This window comes from Bubalus bubalis, chromosome 2 (genome assembly GCF_019923935.1).
Source record: "Bubalus bubalis isolate 160015118507 breed Murrah chromosome 2, NDDB_SH_1, whole genome shotgun sequence".
Taxonomy (NCBI): domain Eukaryota; kingdom Metazoa; phylum Chordata; class Mammalia; order Artiodactyla; family Bovidae; genus Bubalus; species Bubalus bubalis.
In genome coordinates, this window is record NC_059158.1 from 38,730,514 (window position 1) to 38,746,317 (window position 15,804).

The window sequence follows — 15,804 nt, forward strand, 5'->3', positions numbered from 1 at the left end:
CATGCTCAAGCTCAACCCTTAATTTATGAGGACACGTTTCTCCATAGCTTAACTGGCTGTCAGAGCAAAGGACAAGTAGCTTTGGTGTTAAGAGTGATGGAAACCCTGATAAGGCAACACTTATGTGATTTTATTATGATTACTTAGCCATATCTCTTTTCTCAATGCCCAGCTAATTCTTGTCCCTTCAAATAGCTAACACGGATTTACAAGTCTAATTTTCACTACTTTTTTAAAAACTGTGTTTTTACCTTAAACTTTATACATAACATAAAATTTTTCATCTTAACCCCTTTGAGGTGGACAGCAGAGTTAACCATATGTATCTCATTAGACACCAGATCTCTAAACTTCTTTCTCTCACAAAACTGAAACTCTATATACGCAGTGAATAATTCTTTTCTCCCTCTCCTCAGCCCTGGAAATGACTGTTTCAATTTCTGTTCACAAGAGTTTGACCAATTTGGATACCTCATGTAAGTGGAAGCCTGCAGTACCTGTCTTTTATGTAACTGGATTATTTCAGTTACCATTATGTCCTCAAGATTCATCCATGTTGTAGCATATGACAGGTTTTCCTTCTCTTTTAAGGCCAAATAATATTCTATTATCTGTGTATACCATTTTCACTACTTTTTTTTTTATTGCTACAACTATATTGCTCTGAAATTTCATTTTGTGCTGTGATTTTATTTTGTGTTTCCTGGTATAAAACATAAAGGTAGTCTTATCGCGTACCTTGACTTTACTACTCAGAAACCTTTCTAATTGAATAAACAGAGGCTTTGTAGATGTGAAAATTTAACAGATACATTCCCCAGGTTTCCAAATGATCCATTAGAAACAAAGCAAGTTTATAAATTAACTGATAGTCTTTCACAGTGCAAGCTATTTTATAAGCATTTGTAACTGTATCTCTTCCAAGCAATATGACAAGAACAAAAATAAAAATAAAACCTTTTGAGTTGACAGCTATAGTTCTTTGTTTGTTTGTTTAAGGATACAAGGTCTTCAGGTGATGTTGAACAACTTTTTATTCTTTCAATGGTTTTTTTATATGCCTCTTTAGATAAGTCATGAATTTCAGAGGAGTATTCCCTCTGAAATTCCTAAACAAAAAGAAATAATCCTAAGCAGAAATAAAACAGTAAATATCTTAACATTTTTAAAGGATCATCAAACCATTCATTCACCAAGAGGATAAACCCTTCATCTAATTGAACCAAGGAAGAAATGACAAAGGTGAGTCGGGATCATCTTGCAGCCAGGGTTTGGGAGCATGGCCTTGGAGAAAACAACTGATCTGCTCTACCAGTTTCTGCTGGGACCCAGCTGACTCGCGTGAAGGGCTAGTCTAGTACCAAAGTGAAATTCAATCATTCTCAAAGCTGATTGCCTTGCAAAGAATAGCACTCCAAAGCAATTACCACCCATAAGCATAATAATAACGCCATTGGAATGTATTTTTATTAGCGGTATAAGAAAATACACCTCCTCCCCCCATATACCTACATTTTCCTTCTCTGTCCCTGAGGCTCCAGCCGTCCAGACATTCACAGATTTCAGTACAGTTTCTATTTCCCAAAGCCCCACTGTCTGTTGTGCAGAGAATGGGCACAGCTCCTGATCTCCATCAGAAATTGCTGATCCAAATGTGTGGATGGGGCCAGGGAGAGGGCGGAGGAGGGGAGGAGAACGCTCAACGTAGGATGGAGCCAAAGGAAAGAGGGAGAGGCTGGAGCAGGGAGAACGGAGGGCTGGGTTAAGGGGGTTGGGGAAATGCAGGAAGGTAAGGAAGGGGGCCCACAGGAGGAGAGGGTGAGGAGAGAATGAACGTGACATAGAGGGGGCGAGAAAGAGGAAGGGGTCGGGGAATGGAGAAATAGCGTGGAAAGTAGAAATGATTAGGGAAAAAAATCTTCAAATAAAAGCCAATTCACCCCAAACTCTTCTGCAGTGTTTTTGTGAGACGGGGAGACTGAAATAGGAAGAGGCCCTTTATTTTCTTAGGAAGAGAACGCAGACCGGAGGTGGGAGAGGAATGGGAGAGAACTTTCCAAACAAAGAGAGAGCCTGTGGCCTCCCCAACTGCCCCGACCCCACGCTGGGTAAACTGTTCACACTGCAGTCCCTGACATTATCCAGAGAGAGGGGTCTGCTCTCCCTCCAGGCTGAGCCCTGGAGCGTCATTGTGCAGGATGAGAGCGGAGCAGGGGTTAAGAAAGAGGCGTCTGTCTGGAGTGGGTAAGGGGCTCTGGATGGAGAGTAGGTGGTCTCCAGAGGGGGCCACCCCAAGGCCTTTGTTGAGGGGATAAGGCTCCCGAAGGCTTCAAGAACTCAGAACCTGGGGTTTCCCAGCTTCCTGTCTCAACCTGCAGGGGACACACACACGGTTCCACAAAGGAGAAACGTAAACATGCACAAACCCAGGGCATTCCTTCAAACCTGCATCCCTAGTCCCTGGGCTCCAGTCTGACTTGAAGATATCACTTTATCATCTTCCAGCCCCCAAGGAAGAACTACGCTAACTTTTGACCATTTGAGCAAAGGCCCCTCTCCCCCAGTGTGAAAGAAAAAAAGGCTTTGGCCAGGGGTCAGTGTGCAGCCCGCTGCAATGCCTGCCCCCATAGAGGGGCCCGGGTCAGGGCCAGCTCTCTTACAGAGTGCTGGAGGGAGTGTGCCCCCTCCCTAACTTCTGACTTTGAACAAACTAACCCACACAGGCTTCAGTTTCCTCACTGCAAAGTGGGTGTAATGACAGGCCCTGATGAAGATGCCTGGAAAGAATACAGTGCAGCCTGAGGCTTATGTTATTTATTATTAGGCTGTGCTCAGTCGTGTTCAACTTTTTGTAACCCCATGGACTGCAGCCCACCAGGCTCCTCTTTCCAGGGAATTCTCCAGGAAGAGTACTGGAATGGGTTGCTGTTTCCTCCTCCAGGGGATCTTCCTGACCCAGGGATCAAACCAGCATCTCCCGCATTTCCTGAATTGGCAGGTGGATTCTTAACCCCTAAGCCACCACTTGGTAAATATTAGCAAGCTGAATGAGAAAAAAACCTGGGTAAGTGTTTTTTGTTTTTGTTGTTGTTGTTCTGTTTTGTTTGTTCTTTTAAAAAATAAATTTGGTTCATTAAAAAAATTCAGGGATAATTGAAATATAACATTAATTTCAGATGTATTATATTGCTGCTAAGTCGCTTCAGTCGTGTCTGACTCTGTGCGACCCCAGAGACGGCAGCCCTCCAAGCTCCCCTGTCCCTGGGATTCTCCAGGCAAGAACACTGGAGTGGGTTGCCATTTCCTTCTCCAATGCATGAAAGTGAAGTCGCTGAGTCGTGTCCGACTCTTAGCGACCCCATGGACTGCAGTCTACCAGGGTCCTCCATCCATGGGATTTTCCAGGCAAAAGTACTGGAGTGGGGTGCCATTGCCTTCTCCGATGTATTATATTAGGTTGTTGCAAAAGTAATTGCGTTTTTTGCATTGTTGAAATCTGCCATTTGCTATTGGAATACATTCTTAAATAAATGTGTTTATACATCATTTTCCTGGAGGAGGGCATGGCAACTCACTCCAGTACTCTTGCCTGGAGAATCCCTGTGGACAGAGGAGCCTGGAGGGCTGCAGTCCATGGGGTCACAAAGAGTCGGACACAACTGAGTGACTAAGAAAGTACACATATATGTCATTTTAACACACATTTCTCAATTTGTGATTTGTGCTAATCATGTTACTTGCTGTTTACTTTATATTTATTTTAGACTATAGAAATGATGTTAGACAAAAAAGCACATTCGATTGCTTTTTTAAGAGTTCAAAATGGGTTGTAAATTAGTAGAAATAACTATCAACATCAACAACACATTTGGCCCAGGAACTGCTAATGCGTGTACAGTGTGGTGGTGGTCCAAGAAGTTTTACAAAGGAGATGAGAGCCTTGAAGATGAGGAGTGTAGTGGCCAGCCACCAGAAGGTGACAACCACCAACCGAGAGCATTATCAAAGCTGACTCGACATGAGAAGTTGCCCAAGAATTCAATGTTGACCATTCTATGGTTGTGTGGCATTTGAAGCAAGTTGGAAAGGTGAACAAGTCTGATAAGTGGGTGCCTCATGAGCTGACTGAATATCAAAAAGATATTTTGAACTGTCATCTTCTTTTACTGTACACAACAACAAATCATTTCTCAATCTGATTGTGACATGCGATGAAAAGTAGATTTTATATGACAGCCAGCAATGATCAGCTCAGTGGTTGGACCAAGATGAAGCTCCAAAGCACTTCTCACAGCCAAACTTGCACCAAAAAAAAAGATCATGGTCACTGTTTGGTGGTCTGCTGCCCGTCTTATCCACTGCAACTTTCTGAATCCTGGTGAAACCATTACATCTGAGAAGTATGCTCAGCAAATCGATGAGATGCATGGAAAACTGCAACGCCTGCAGCCAGCATTGGTCAACAGAAAGGGCCCAGTCCTTCCCCATGACAATGCCTGACTGCACGTAACACAACCAGTGATTCAAAAGTTGAACAAATTGGGCTACAAAGTTTTGCCTCATCCACCATATTCACCTGACCTCTTGCCAACCAACTACCACTTCTTCAAACATCTCAACAGTTTTTTGCAGGGAAAATGCTTCCACAACCAACAGGAGGCAAAAAATGTTTTCCAAGAGTTTATTGAATCCCAAAGCATGGATTTTTATGCTACAGGAATAAACAATCTTATTTCTCATTGGCAAAAGTGTGTTGACTGTAATTTTTCCTATTTTGATTAATAAATATGTGTTTGAACCTAGTTATAATGATTTAAAATTCACAGTCTGAAACTGCAATTACTTTTTCACTAACCTAACACAGTATAACGGAGAAGGCAATGACACCCCACTCCAGTACTCCTGCCTGGAAAATCCCATGGATGGAGGACCCTGGTAGGCTGCAGTCCGTGGGGTCACTAAGAGTTGGGAACGACTGAGCGGCTTCACTTTCACTTTTCACTTTCATGCATTGGAGAAGGAAATGGCAACCCGCTCCAGTGTTCTTGCCTGGAGAATCCCAGGGACAGAGGAGCCTGGTGGGCTGCTGTCTGTGGGGTCGCACAGAGTCGGACACGACTGAAGCGACTTAGCAGCAGCAGCAGCAGCAACACAATATAATGATTTGATATTTGTATATGTTGCAAAATGATCACCACAGTAAGTCTAGTTAACATGTGTCATACACAGTTACAATTTTTTCCTTGTGATGAAGGCTTTTAAGATTTACTGTCTTCAGTTCAGTTCAGTTCAGTCGCTCAGTTGTGTCTGACTCTTTGCAATCCCATAAATCGCAGCACGCCAGGCCTCCCTGTCCATCACCAACTCCCAGAGTTCACTCAGACTCACGTCCATCAAGTCAGTGATGCCATCCAGCCATCTCATCCTCTGTCGTCCCCTTCTCCTCCTGCCCCCAATCCCTCCCAGCATCAGAGTCTTTTCCAATGAGTCAACTCTTCCAATGAGGTGGCCAAAGTACTGGAGTTTCAGCTTTAGCATCATTCCTTCCAAAAAAATCCCAGGGCTGATCTCCTTCAGAATGGACTGGTTGGATCTCCTTGCAGCCCAAGTGACTTTCAAGAGTCTTCTCCAACACCACAGTTCAAAAGCATCAATTCTTTGGCTCTCAGCTTTCTTCACAGTCCAACTCTCACATCCATACATGACCACAGGAAAAACCATAGCCTCGACTAGACGGACCTTTGTTGGCAAAGTAATGTCTCTGCTTTTGAATATGCTATCTAGGTTGGTCATAACTTTCCTTCCAAGGAGTAAGCGTCTTTTAATTTCACGGCTGCAGTCACCATCTGTAGTGATTTTGGAGCCCCCAAAGATAAAGTCTGACACTGTTTCCACTCTTTCCCCATCTATTTCCCATGAAGTGATGGGACCAGATGCCATGATCTTCGTTTTCTGAATGTTGAGCTTTAAGCCAACTTTTTCACTCTCCACTTTCACTTTCCTCAAGAGGCTTTTGAGTTCCTCTTCACTTTCTGCCATAAGGGTGGTGTCATCTGCATATCTGAGGTGATTGATATTTCTCCCAGCAATCTTGATTCCAGCTTGTGTTTCTTCCAGTCCAGCATTTCTCATGATGTACTCTGCATAGAAGTTAAATTAGGAGGGTGACAATATACAGCCTTGACGTACTCCTTTTCCTATTTGGAACCAGTCTGTTGTTCCATGTCCAGTTCTAACTGTTGCCTCCTGACCTGCATACAGATTTCTCAAGAGGCAGGTCAGGTGGTCTGGTATTCCCATCTCTTTCAGAATTTTCCACAGTTTATTGTGATCCACACAGTGAAAGGCTTTGGCATAGTCAATAAAGCAGAAATAGATGTTTTTCTGGAACTCTCTTGCTTTTTCCATGATCCAGAGGGTGTTGGCAATTTGATCTCTGCTTCCTCTGCCTTTTTGAAAACCAGCTTGAACATCAGGAAGTTCACGGTTCATGTATTGCTGAAGCCTGGCTTGGAGAATTTTGAGCATTACTTTACTAGCATGTGAGATGAGTGCAATTGTGCGGTCGTTTGAGCATTCTTTGGCATTGCCTTTCTTTGGGATTGGAATGAAAACTGACCTTTTCCAGTCATGTGGCCACTGCTGAGTTTTCCCAATTTGCTGGCATATTGAGTGCAGCACTTTCACAGCATCATCTTTCAGGATTTGAAATAGCTCCACTGGAATTCCATCACCTCCACTAGCTTTGTTTGTAGTGATGCTTTCTAAGGCCCACTTGACTTCACATTCTAGGATGTCTGGCTCTAGGTCAGTGATCACATCATCGTGATTATCTGGGTCGTGAAGATCTTTTTTTACTCTCTTAGCAACTTTCAAATATACAATACAGTATTATTTAATTATAGTCACCATGCTGTCTGTACATTACATCCCCATATCTTATTTTATAGTTGTAAGTTTATACATTCTAACACCCTATACCCAACCTCCAACCTACCAATCTGTTCTCTGTATTTATGAATTTATTATGTGTTTTTTTAAATCTCCATATAAGTAAGATCATGCAGCATTTGTCTTCTATGTCTGACTCATTTCACTTAACATAATCCCCTTAAAGTTCATCCATATTGTTGCAAATAGCAAGGTTTCTTTCTTTTCTATGTATTTCTTTCTCATTTATGTATTCATTTTTAGTATTCCAGTCAGTTCAGTTCAGTCGCTCAGTTGTGTCTGACTCTTTGCAACCCCATGGACTGCAGCACTCCAGGCTTACCAACTTCCATAGCTTGTTCAAACTTATGTCCATTGAGTCAGTGATGCCATCCAACCGTCTCACCCTCTGTCATCCCTTTCTCCTCCTGCCTTCAATCTCCCAACATCAAGGTCTTTTCCAAGGAGTCAGTTCTTCGCATCAGGTGGCCAAAGTATTGGAGTTTCAGCTTCAGCATCAGTCCTTCTAATGAATATTCAGGACTGATTTCCTTTAGAATTGACTGGTTTGATCCTGCAGTCCAAGGGACTCTCAAGCGTTTTCTCCAATACCATAGTTTAAAAGCACCAATTCTTCAGCGCTCAGCTTTCTTTATTGTCCAACTCTCACATCCATACATTATTACTGGAAAAACCATAGCTTTGACTAGGCAGACCTTTGTTGGCAGAGTAATGTCTCTGCTTTTTAATATGTTGTCTAGGTTGGTCATAGCTTTTCTTCCAAGGAACAAGTGTCTTTTAATTTCATAGCTCCGGTCACCATCTACAGTGATTTTGGAACCCCCCAAAATAAAGTCTCTCACTGTTTCCATTGTTTCGTCATCTATTGGCCATGAAGTGATGGGACCAGATGCCATGATCTTCGTTTTTTGAATGTTGAGTTTTAAGCCAGCCTTTTCACTCTCCTCTTTCACCTTTATCAAGAGGCTCTTTAGTTTCTCTTTGCTTTCTGCCATAAGGGTGGTGTCATTTGCACATCTGAGGTCATTGATATTTCTCCTGACAATCTTGATTCCAACTTGTGCTTCATCCAGCCCAGCATTTCACCTGATATACTCTGCATAAAAGTTGAATAAGCAAGGTGACAATATACAACCTTAATGTACTCCTTTCCCAGTTTGATATGCACCACAGTTTCTTTGTCCATTCATCCATCAGTGGACACTTATGTTGTCTCCATGTCTCAGTTATTGTAAATAATACTGCAGTGAACATAGGGGGTGCATGTAGCTTTTCAAGTTAGTGTTTTCATTTTCTTTGGATACATACTCAGAAGTGGAATTGCTAGATCATATAGTGGTCTATTTTTAACTTTTTGAGGAACATTCATACTCTCTTCCATAGTGGCTACATCAATTTACATTCCTACCAACAGTGCTGGCAGGTACTGTGAACCCTTTTCTCCACATCCTGGCAAACACTTGTTATTTGTTGTCTTTTTGATGATAGCCATTCCGACAGGTGCGAGGTGATGTCTCACGGTGGTTTTGATTTGTATTTCTCTAATGATTCATGATGTTGAGCATCTTCTCATGTACCAGTTGGCCATTTGTATGTCTTATTTAGAACAATGTCTATTCAGATCTTCTGTCTACTTTTTAATTAAATTGTTTATTTTTGATAATATTGAGTTATATGGATTCTTTATACATTTGGGATATTAATTCCTTATCAGATACATGATTTGCAAATATTTCCTCCTATTCAAAATGTTGCCCTTTCACTGTTGATAATCTTTGCTGGGTAGAAATTTTAATTCAGTGTAGTCCCACTTGTTTAGTTTTGCTTTTGCTGTCTTGGCTTTTGGAGTCAGATCCAAAAAATTATGGCCTGATGTCAAGGAATTTACCACTTTTGTTTTCTTCTTGGAGTTCTATGGTTTCAGGTCTTACATTCAAATCTTTAATCCATTTTGAGTTCATCTTTATGGGTGGTATAAGATAGTAGTCTAGTTTCTTTTTTTGCATGTGACTGTCCAGTTTTCCCAACACCTTTATTTGAAGAGACTATCCTTTCCCCATTGTGTATTCTTGACTCCTTTGTTGTAAGCTAATTGACCACATTGTGGGTTTATTTCTGGGTTGTCCTTTCTGTCCATTGATCCATGAGTTGTTTTTAATGCCGATATCTTACTGTTTTGACTACTGTTGCTTTGGAATATAGGTTGAAATCAGGACGTGTGTTGCCTCCAGCTACTTTCTTCTTTCTTAAGATTGCGCCAACTATTCTGGATCTTTTGTGATTACACACAAATTTTAGGATTGTTCTATTTCTGTGAAAAATGTCATTGGGGGTTGCATTGAGTCTGGAGATTGCTTTGGTGACTATGGACATTTTAACAATAGTAATTCTTCCAATCCATGAGCACAGGTTATCCCTCCATTCCATTTATTTGTGTCTTTTTTAATTTCTTTCACCAATGTCCTACAGTTTTCAGTGTACAGGTCCTTCACCCTATTAGTTAAATTTATTCACAGATATTTTATTCTTTTTGATGCCATTATAAACAGAACTGTTTTTGTTTCTCTTAGTGGTAGCTCATTATTAGTGTATGGAAACACAACATATTTTTTATCCTGCAACCTTACTAAATTCATTGATTAGTTCTAGCAGGTTTTTTTTTGGTAGAATCTTTGGGGCTTTCTATGTATAACAACATATCATCTGAAAACACTGACAATTTCACTTTTTTTCCCCCCAGTTTGGATGCCTTTTTTTTTTTTTTTTTTTTTAAATTCAAGACCCATTTGTTTGCTAATTTTGCCAACATGGGAACATCCTTCCGCGCAAGATCTTGCAGCTGCTCCAACTACCCGGCTGGAGGATTTCAGGATGAGGACCCCAAGGGGTGCCTGCTGGGCTGTTGTCACTGGAGATAGGACTCCTGCTGCCACCACCACTCCGCCTCCCCAATTCTGGCCTCTCCACTAGACTTTCCATCATCTTTAGTTTCCCTGGAGCTTTTCAGATTGCAAATGGTCTTTGCTCATACTCCTGTACATGCCTGCTCCCTCAGCCCTGTTGATCCACACCAAAGGGGTAGAAGTGCAGGCATGCCTAGAACACACACAACTATTTTTCAGCACACCAACATTCCACACAAAACTATCTTATAACCCTTCAGATTCTTCTTCATCAGAGGACACTCCCAAGACCATGATTTTCCCTAGCTCTGCACTACCCTTGTGGGCAGACCAGACATTTGTGGTCACCAGGCCATGTGAGTCGGGCAGCGCCCCCAGATAACTGAGGATGGTACCCTGAAGCTCCTCAGCAGCATCCCCATCTTGGGTTGGAGGCCTTATGACAGCAGCACAGTTCTGGAATGTTCTGTCCTGAAGCGAGTCCTGGGGTGGCCAGAGCCACACCTACAGGTCTCACTCTCGCTGACCAGCCGCACAGGACCAAGTTGGGCCAAAGGACCTTGATCTAGATCTGGATGCCTTTTATTTCTTTTTCTTGCCTAAGTGCTCTGGCTTTGGGTGTGTGCTTTCGACAAATTCATAAATTCATTCACTCCATTTCACAAATGTTTGAATGTTTGCTATATAACACACTGGGGTTATGTCAGCAAACAGTCCAGACTCCACAGCTGGCATCATTTTAGTGTTTTATATCAGAAGGAATGTAGTGCCAGGAAGAAAATAAGACCAACAAGGGGGATAAGGAGTGTGTGAGTGTGTGTGTTTATGCGTCTGTGTGTATGTGGGAGGGGGTGTTTGCCATTTTAAATATGTTTGGGAGTATGAAACAGGTCAAGTGTTTCCTGTAGAGTCACAGCGTGTTTGTCGGGAGGGGTATGCACAGGGTTGCCTCTGACTAACCTTTCCTTGGTATGGAGGGGTGGGGGTGGGTTGGAGGGGCGCTCTCACCAGGGCAGGTGAGACTGAAATGAGAGGGAGGAGCCATGCACGCCTTATTGACTGGTTTAGTTCCTGATACCTTCTGACTCTCTACAGCCTCCCCAGTCCCTTTCTAATGGCCTTTCCCCTGTCTTACAGGAAGGTGTGTGAGACAGAGACAGAATCAGGTGTTCTTGGCAGAAACATGAGCAAATGAAAATTGGCTTATAAGGAAAATAGCAGTAGTAATAACTTCCTGACCCCAGTCATTTGGCATACACTCATTTTAGTTCATACGCCAGCACTAGTAAGAAACGTGAGGCCATGAGACCACAACCCCGTCTGCGGGCACACGGGGCACGCAGCGGACCCTGGCTGTGGCCGGGGGCTGGGGGAAAAGAGCGCACGAGGTCGGGAGCTGGTTCCAGCGCGCACCTAGCGGTGACTCTGAGGCCCGCCGCCCGCCCTGCGAGGGGCGGGGCATGCACGGGGGCGGGCCCTCGGCGGCCCCTCCTACCGGGCCGATTGCTGCAGGCCCGTGTAAAAGAGGCTCCCGGAGGCGGGCGCGGTGCACACTGCTGTTACGCGCGGAGTGGTGCACGTGGCTCCGGGATCTCTGCCCCGGGTTCCCTCAGCTCCTTTCCCTCCCGCGATCCGGGGACCCTCCCCCGGCCCCTTTTGTGTCCGCCCACCCCTGGCGCGAGTGAGAAGGGTCCGCACAGTTCCCCCGCGCTCAGTGGACCAACTTGGAGCCGCAACTTTGTTGGTGGAGCCGAGCCGGGTTGAACGGAGCACTGCGCATGCGGAGCTCCAAATTCAAACAGCTGTTTCCAGGGGCTGGAGGGCGGGTGGGACTGGGAGTCGCTGGGGCTAGGGGAGGCTTTCTCCAGGAGGCGGCCTCTCGGGAGCCATGGTGGACCGGGGCCCTCTGCTTACCTCGGCCATTATCTTCTACCTGGCCATCGGGGCGGCGATCTTCGAGGTACTAGAGGAGCCGCATTGGAAAGAGGCCAAGACAAACTACTATACCCAGAAAGTGCATCTGCTCAAGGAGTTCCCGTGCCTGGGCCAGGATGGTCTGGACAAGATCCTGCAGGTGAGCTGGAGGTTTAGGAGTGCTGAAGGGGAGCCCCTCGCAGCTTTGGATGACCCTCACTCTCTGTGGGTGGTCCTGGGGGGTGATCGGTGAGGATGTCTCACCGTGAGTCTGACCACTGGAATCCGTCGTTCACCCATGGACACAGGAATCAACGCACGCGCGCGGAGACTCTTTGGAACCCAGTTTGTGCCGAGAGAGAACTTAGGCTTGACCCGCGGGTGAACCAGGCCCCGAGGTGGCTCGGTGTGGGTGCGCGGGTACCTCCCTGGTTGGAGGAGGCTGTGGGGCGGATAAGGGCGTTTATCTTCCCTTGGAGACGCTCCCAGAGTTCGGGCCACCCGCCGGGTGCCACCCCCTCGCGTCTCCACCTCCCAGTTCCCGGGCCAGAGCGGCACCCCGCCGGCTCTTTTTCGGCCTTTCTTCACCAGCCCGGGGGAATGGCGCGAGGCTCCCTCGCCCGTCGCAGGGCTCGGGATGGGGGGAGCGGTCCGGGGCTCTGTCGGGCCTGACCCCTCCGGGATGCGGGCTGGTGACTGGAACGCTGGAGACTCGCGCAGGCTTCCGGGAAGGCTTATCTCGTGGAGACATCCCCGAAGGGCTTGGAGTTCAACTTTGTGAAAGTAACCAGTGGAACAAAAGGACAGCACCCGGGGCGTCCCTTTTCGAGGGTGGGGGAAGGGAGGAGAGGTTGTGCAGAATGGGAGGTGGTGGGAGAGTTTCTACTCCGTGTTGGTAGATTCGTATGTACTATAGTGACATTAATCTCACTGGGATAAACTGCGGGGCTTGTTTGGGGACCGAAGGCCTGTACCCCAGTTTCTCGAAGGTTCTTAACTTCAGCCGTTCACCCTCCTTGGCCTACCGTGATGGCCTCCCTTCAGTGGAACCACCAGACCTGGGTAAGAGCGGATGAAGGCTCTAGGTGGTGAGGTGGAGTACAGATATTGTCCAAGGTGTGACATTTCTCTTGGGGTAAAAGAGGTCAGAAAAGAACTTTGATGAGGAACAGTGTTTAATCTACTTTGCCTCCCCAGTCCTCTGTGGCTGGGTATTTGTCTCTCATTTTCCCCGAAGCAATGTCCCTGTATGTAAAATGGGAACGAACCCGTCTTCATCTGTCTTTCCAGCTCTGGTCTGTTGGAAGGTTGAAAGCATTAGGAAGCATGACAGTGTCTTGCCTGTGGATTCCCCTTTTTGTCCCCAAATCGATGGACACCTAAATACCCCTGGTGAGCTTATAGGTGCCTGCTGGCAGCTGGTCAAATAGATTTGTCCTCTTAGGAGCCAGTGAAAGGTTTAGGTTAGAAGGTTGAGTGTTGGATTTTAGTGGAGAGTCTCCTGTCTGGGAGCAGTTTCCAGGGCTGGGGGCTGTTGGGAGATGAGTTTGGTGGCAGGATGCGCTTCAGGAGGGAGCTGGGTGATGTCGCTCCTAAAAGCAGGAGATCTGGGTGGCTGCGCCTTCCTTGGAATGGGTGTCTGCCCTGTGTGTGCGTGTTGGCGGGGGGGGGGGGGGGGGGGGGGGGGGGGGGTCACTTTATAATTTCCCTTGAGGAAACAATTCCTCTGGAGAAGAGTTGTTGTTTACTTTGCTCCAGGGCTTTGTTTAGAGGGGGAGGAAGGCAGGCGGGGATGATAAAGAATCGAGCTGCCCTCGAAGTGTTTCCCTCTCTGCTGCTCCTCCGCCACTGCAGGGGAAGGAAGGAAAGAATTCAAGGCTGAATGTGGGAAAATAAACTTCAAAACACGAGGAGTAGGGAAAGGGGGGGGAGGTGGTGGTCTGGGTGAGGCACCCGGGTGCAGCTGGTGGTTATAGCTTTGAAGGTTAGACAGCTTTCTTAAGGTGTTGGAGCAAGCAAGAAGCCTGACATTTTTGAGGTCTTTTAAACCCGCCAGCAATTAGCATCCCCCTATCCCCCTCCCCCAAATCCAGCAGGTAACTTTAGGAAAAAGATTTGGGCCTCAGGCTAGTTTGACTGGGACATGCTTATAGACAGGCCAGCCTCTCAAGCCATATCCAACATGGCGAGTCCCCTCCCTTCATAGGAAAAACCCCAGAAATGAGAATGAACCAGTGGAAGCGTTAACCCAGCATTGCTTTCCGTCCACAGAAACCTGCCTGGCATTGCTCTCTGATCTGGGACTTGGGGCACTGCTTCAGGTCTCAGGAAATTGCTTTAAGGAAAATGAAAACTCAAAAATCTTCTTACCCGTCTAGCTGCTCCGGCATTTTCCACCTGAGTTCTGTGTTTTTATCAAGTTCAGAATAATCACCTTTGTAATCCTAACAGAGTCCCTGGTTAAGAATTCCTGGGGTGGGAGCCAACCCCCTGCCCCAAGGGGGCTGTTGGAAGAGAGGGGGTGGTGCAACCTGGTTTGAGGTTTTTCTTAGAGTGGAAATTTTGTGTCTTCTTTCAAAGAGAGAAAGGGAGTTAAGGCCCCCTTCTTTAGATCTTTGGAAATAATACCTGAGTTGTCAGTTGCTTCCTCCCTCTGCGTGCTGTGGTTGAACTGAGGTGGAGGAGGCTGACTTTCAAACGCTCTGTGCCACACTGGCCCCAGGCCACGTGGTCGCCCTCCTTCCAGACTTCGGAACCATCTTGAACCCTTGCTCTCAAGCCTGCTCCTCCAGCTGCTGGGTGACCCGTTCCCCCAGCCTCTTCCTAAATTGCAGAGGCTCCCACAAGAGGAGTTGGCATTGGCTGAGCACCTGGCATGTTGGGCGTCGTGGGCGGCAATCAGCATTTTACGAGAGAGGCCCTAAGCTGGTTTTGCCATCTGGCTTGGCCATTTATCCATCAAACCATTTGACTTGGCCTCTCTTTCCTCATCTGCAAAGTGAGGTTTGAGTAAGGTTTGAATCTGGCGAGGGTCTAATAAGTGGAAGCATCAGGCATTGGGTGTGTACAGGTGTAAGTGAAAACACTGAGCCTTGCACCGCTGCACACACTGAGGACACGGTGACCGGGGCAGCCTGCTAGGCCGTTTACCTGCCTTAGTCAGGCACTCTTTACAGCACCCTTACGTGTTCAGATAAGGAAACTGAAGCTCAAGGGAATGACCAGGAGGGCACACACAGACTCGGCCAAGACCTGGACATCTGCCACCAGAGCCTACTCCTTGTCCATACACCCTCGCCCTCCCCCTTAGGCACGTGAAGCTGTTGGTCTGTCAGTGAGCTTAATAAATTGGTTCTGCTGGACTCTGGTCGGCTGGGAAATTCTATTTTCTATTTCCCCTCGAACAGGCATGGGCACGCAGGCGTCTCCTGTGTTGTGCCTGGCTGAGTCGGCACCTCCTCCCTTACAGCAGCCGTCCACCCCACCCCACTTCTCCTTGAGAAGCACAGGAAAACCAGAGGGTTGGGATGCCGGGCAGGAATGAACCTTTCTCAACCTTCACCTCTGCAGCAATCCTAAACAGGAAGGTTTTCCAGGGCTGACTGTGTGCCAGGACTCTGAATAAGCACTTTACCTACCCTCTGATTTTAATCTAGTCTTCCCTTTTCAATCAAGATGAAGACTTGAAAAGATGATGTAATTTGCCCAGGTTCTTACAGTACAGGGTCAGGTTTCAAACTGAAGTAAAACTGAAGTATATTGCAGAGTATATGGGAATTAGCCAACAAGTGTTTATTAAGCGCCTGCTGCGTGTGCGGCAGTGGGCAAAGCACTGGGAATGCAAGGATGAATTAGACACAGCCAGGCTCAGACTGGCCTGCTTGGGAGAAGGATGGAAAAATCCACCTTGACAAGACAGTGTGCCAGGGCCCCCAGGTCCAGCCTGACTTTAGGGGGCACTCTCAGGAGGAGATGCCCTCCAGCCAGAGTGGGATCTTGATCATTATATGGTTTTGTTTTCTGGCAGTGCCTTACC

The 15,804-nt window shown here is 46.3% G+C and overlaps 1 protein-coding gene across 2 annotated transcripts in view; it reads left to right on the forward strand.

Annotated features, from left to right (window-relative positions):
* The first annotated feature begins 11,383 nt into the window (after nucleotides 1–11,383).
* KCNK5 (potassium two pore domain channel subfamily K member 5) overlaps nucleotides 11,384–15,804 on the forward strand; it is a 40,596-nt gene continuing 36,175 nt past the window's right edge. The window contains exon 1 of one of the 2 annotated variants that reach the window (XM_006074729.4): nucleotides 11,384–11,928. In XM_006074729.4, the coding sequence (XP_006074791.1) occupies nucleotides 11,743–11,928 (186 nt within the window). In that variant the 5' untranslated portion in view covers nucleotides 11,384–11,742. Of the gene's footprint in view, nucleotides 11,929–12,262; nucleotides 12,552–15,804 lie in introns of those variants that run through there. The other variant, XM_006074730.4, reaches the window with a different exon arrangement.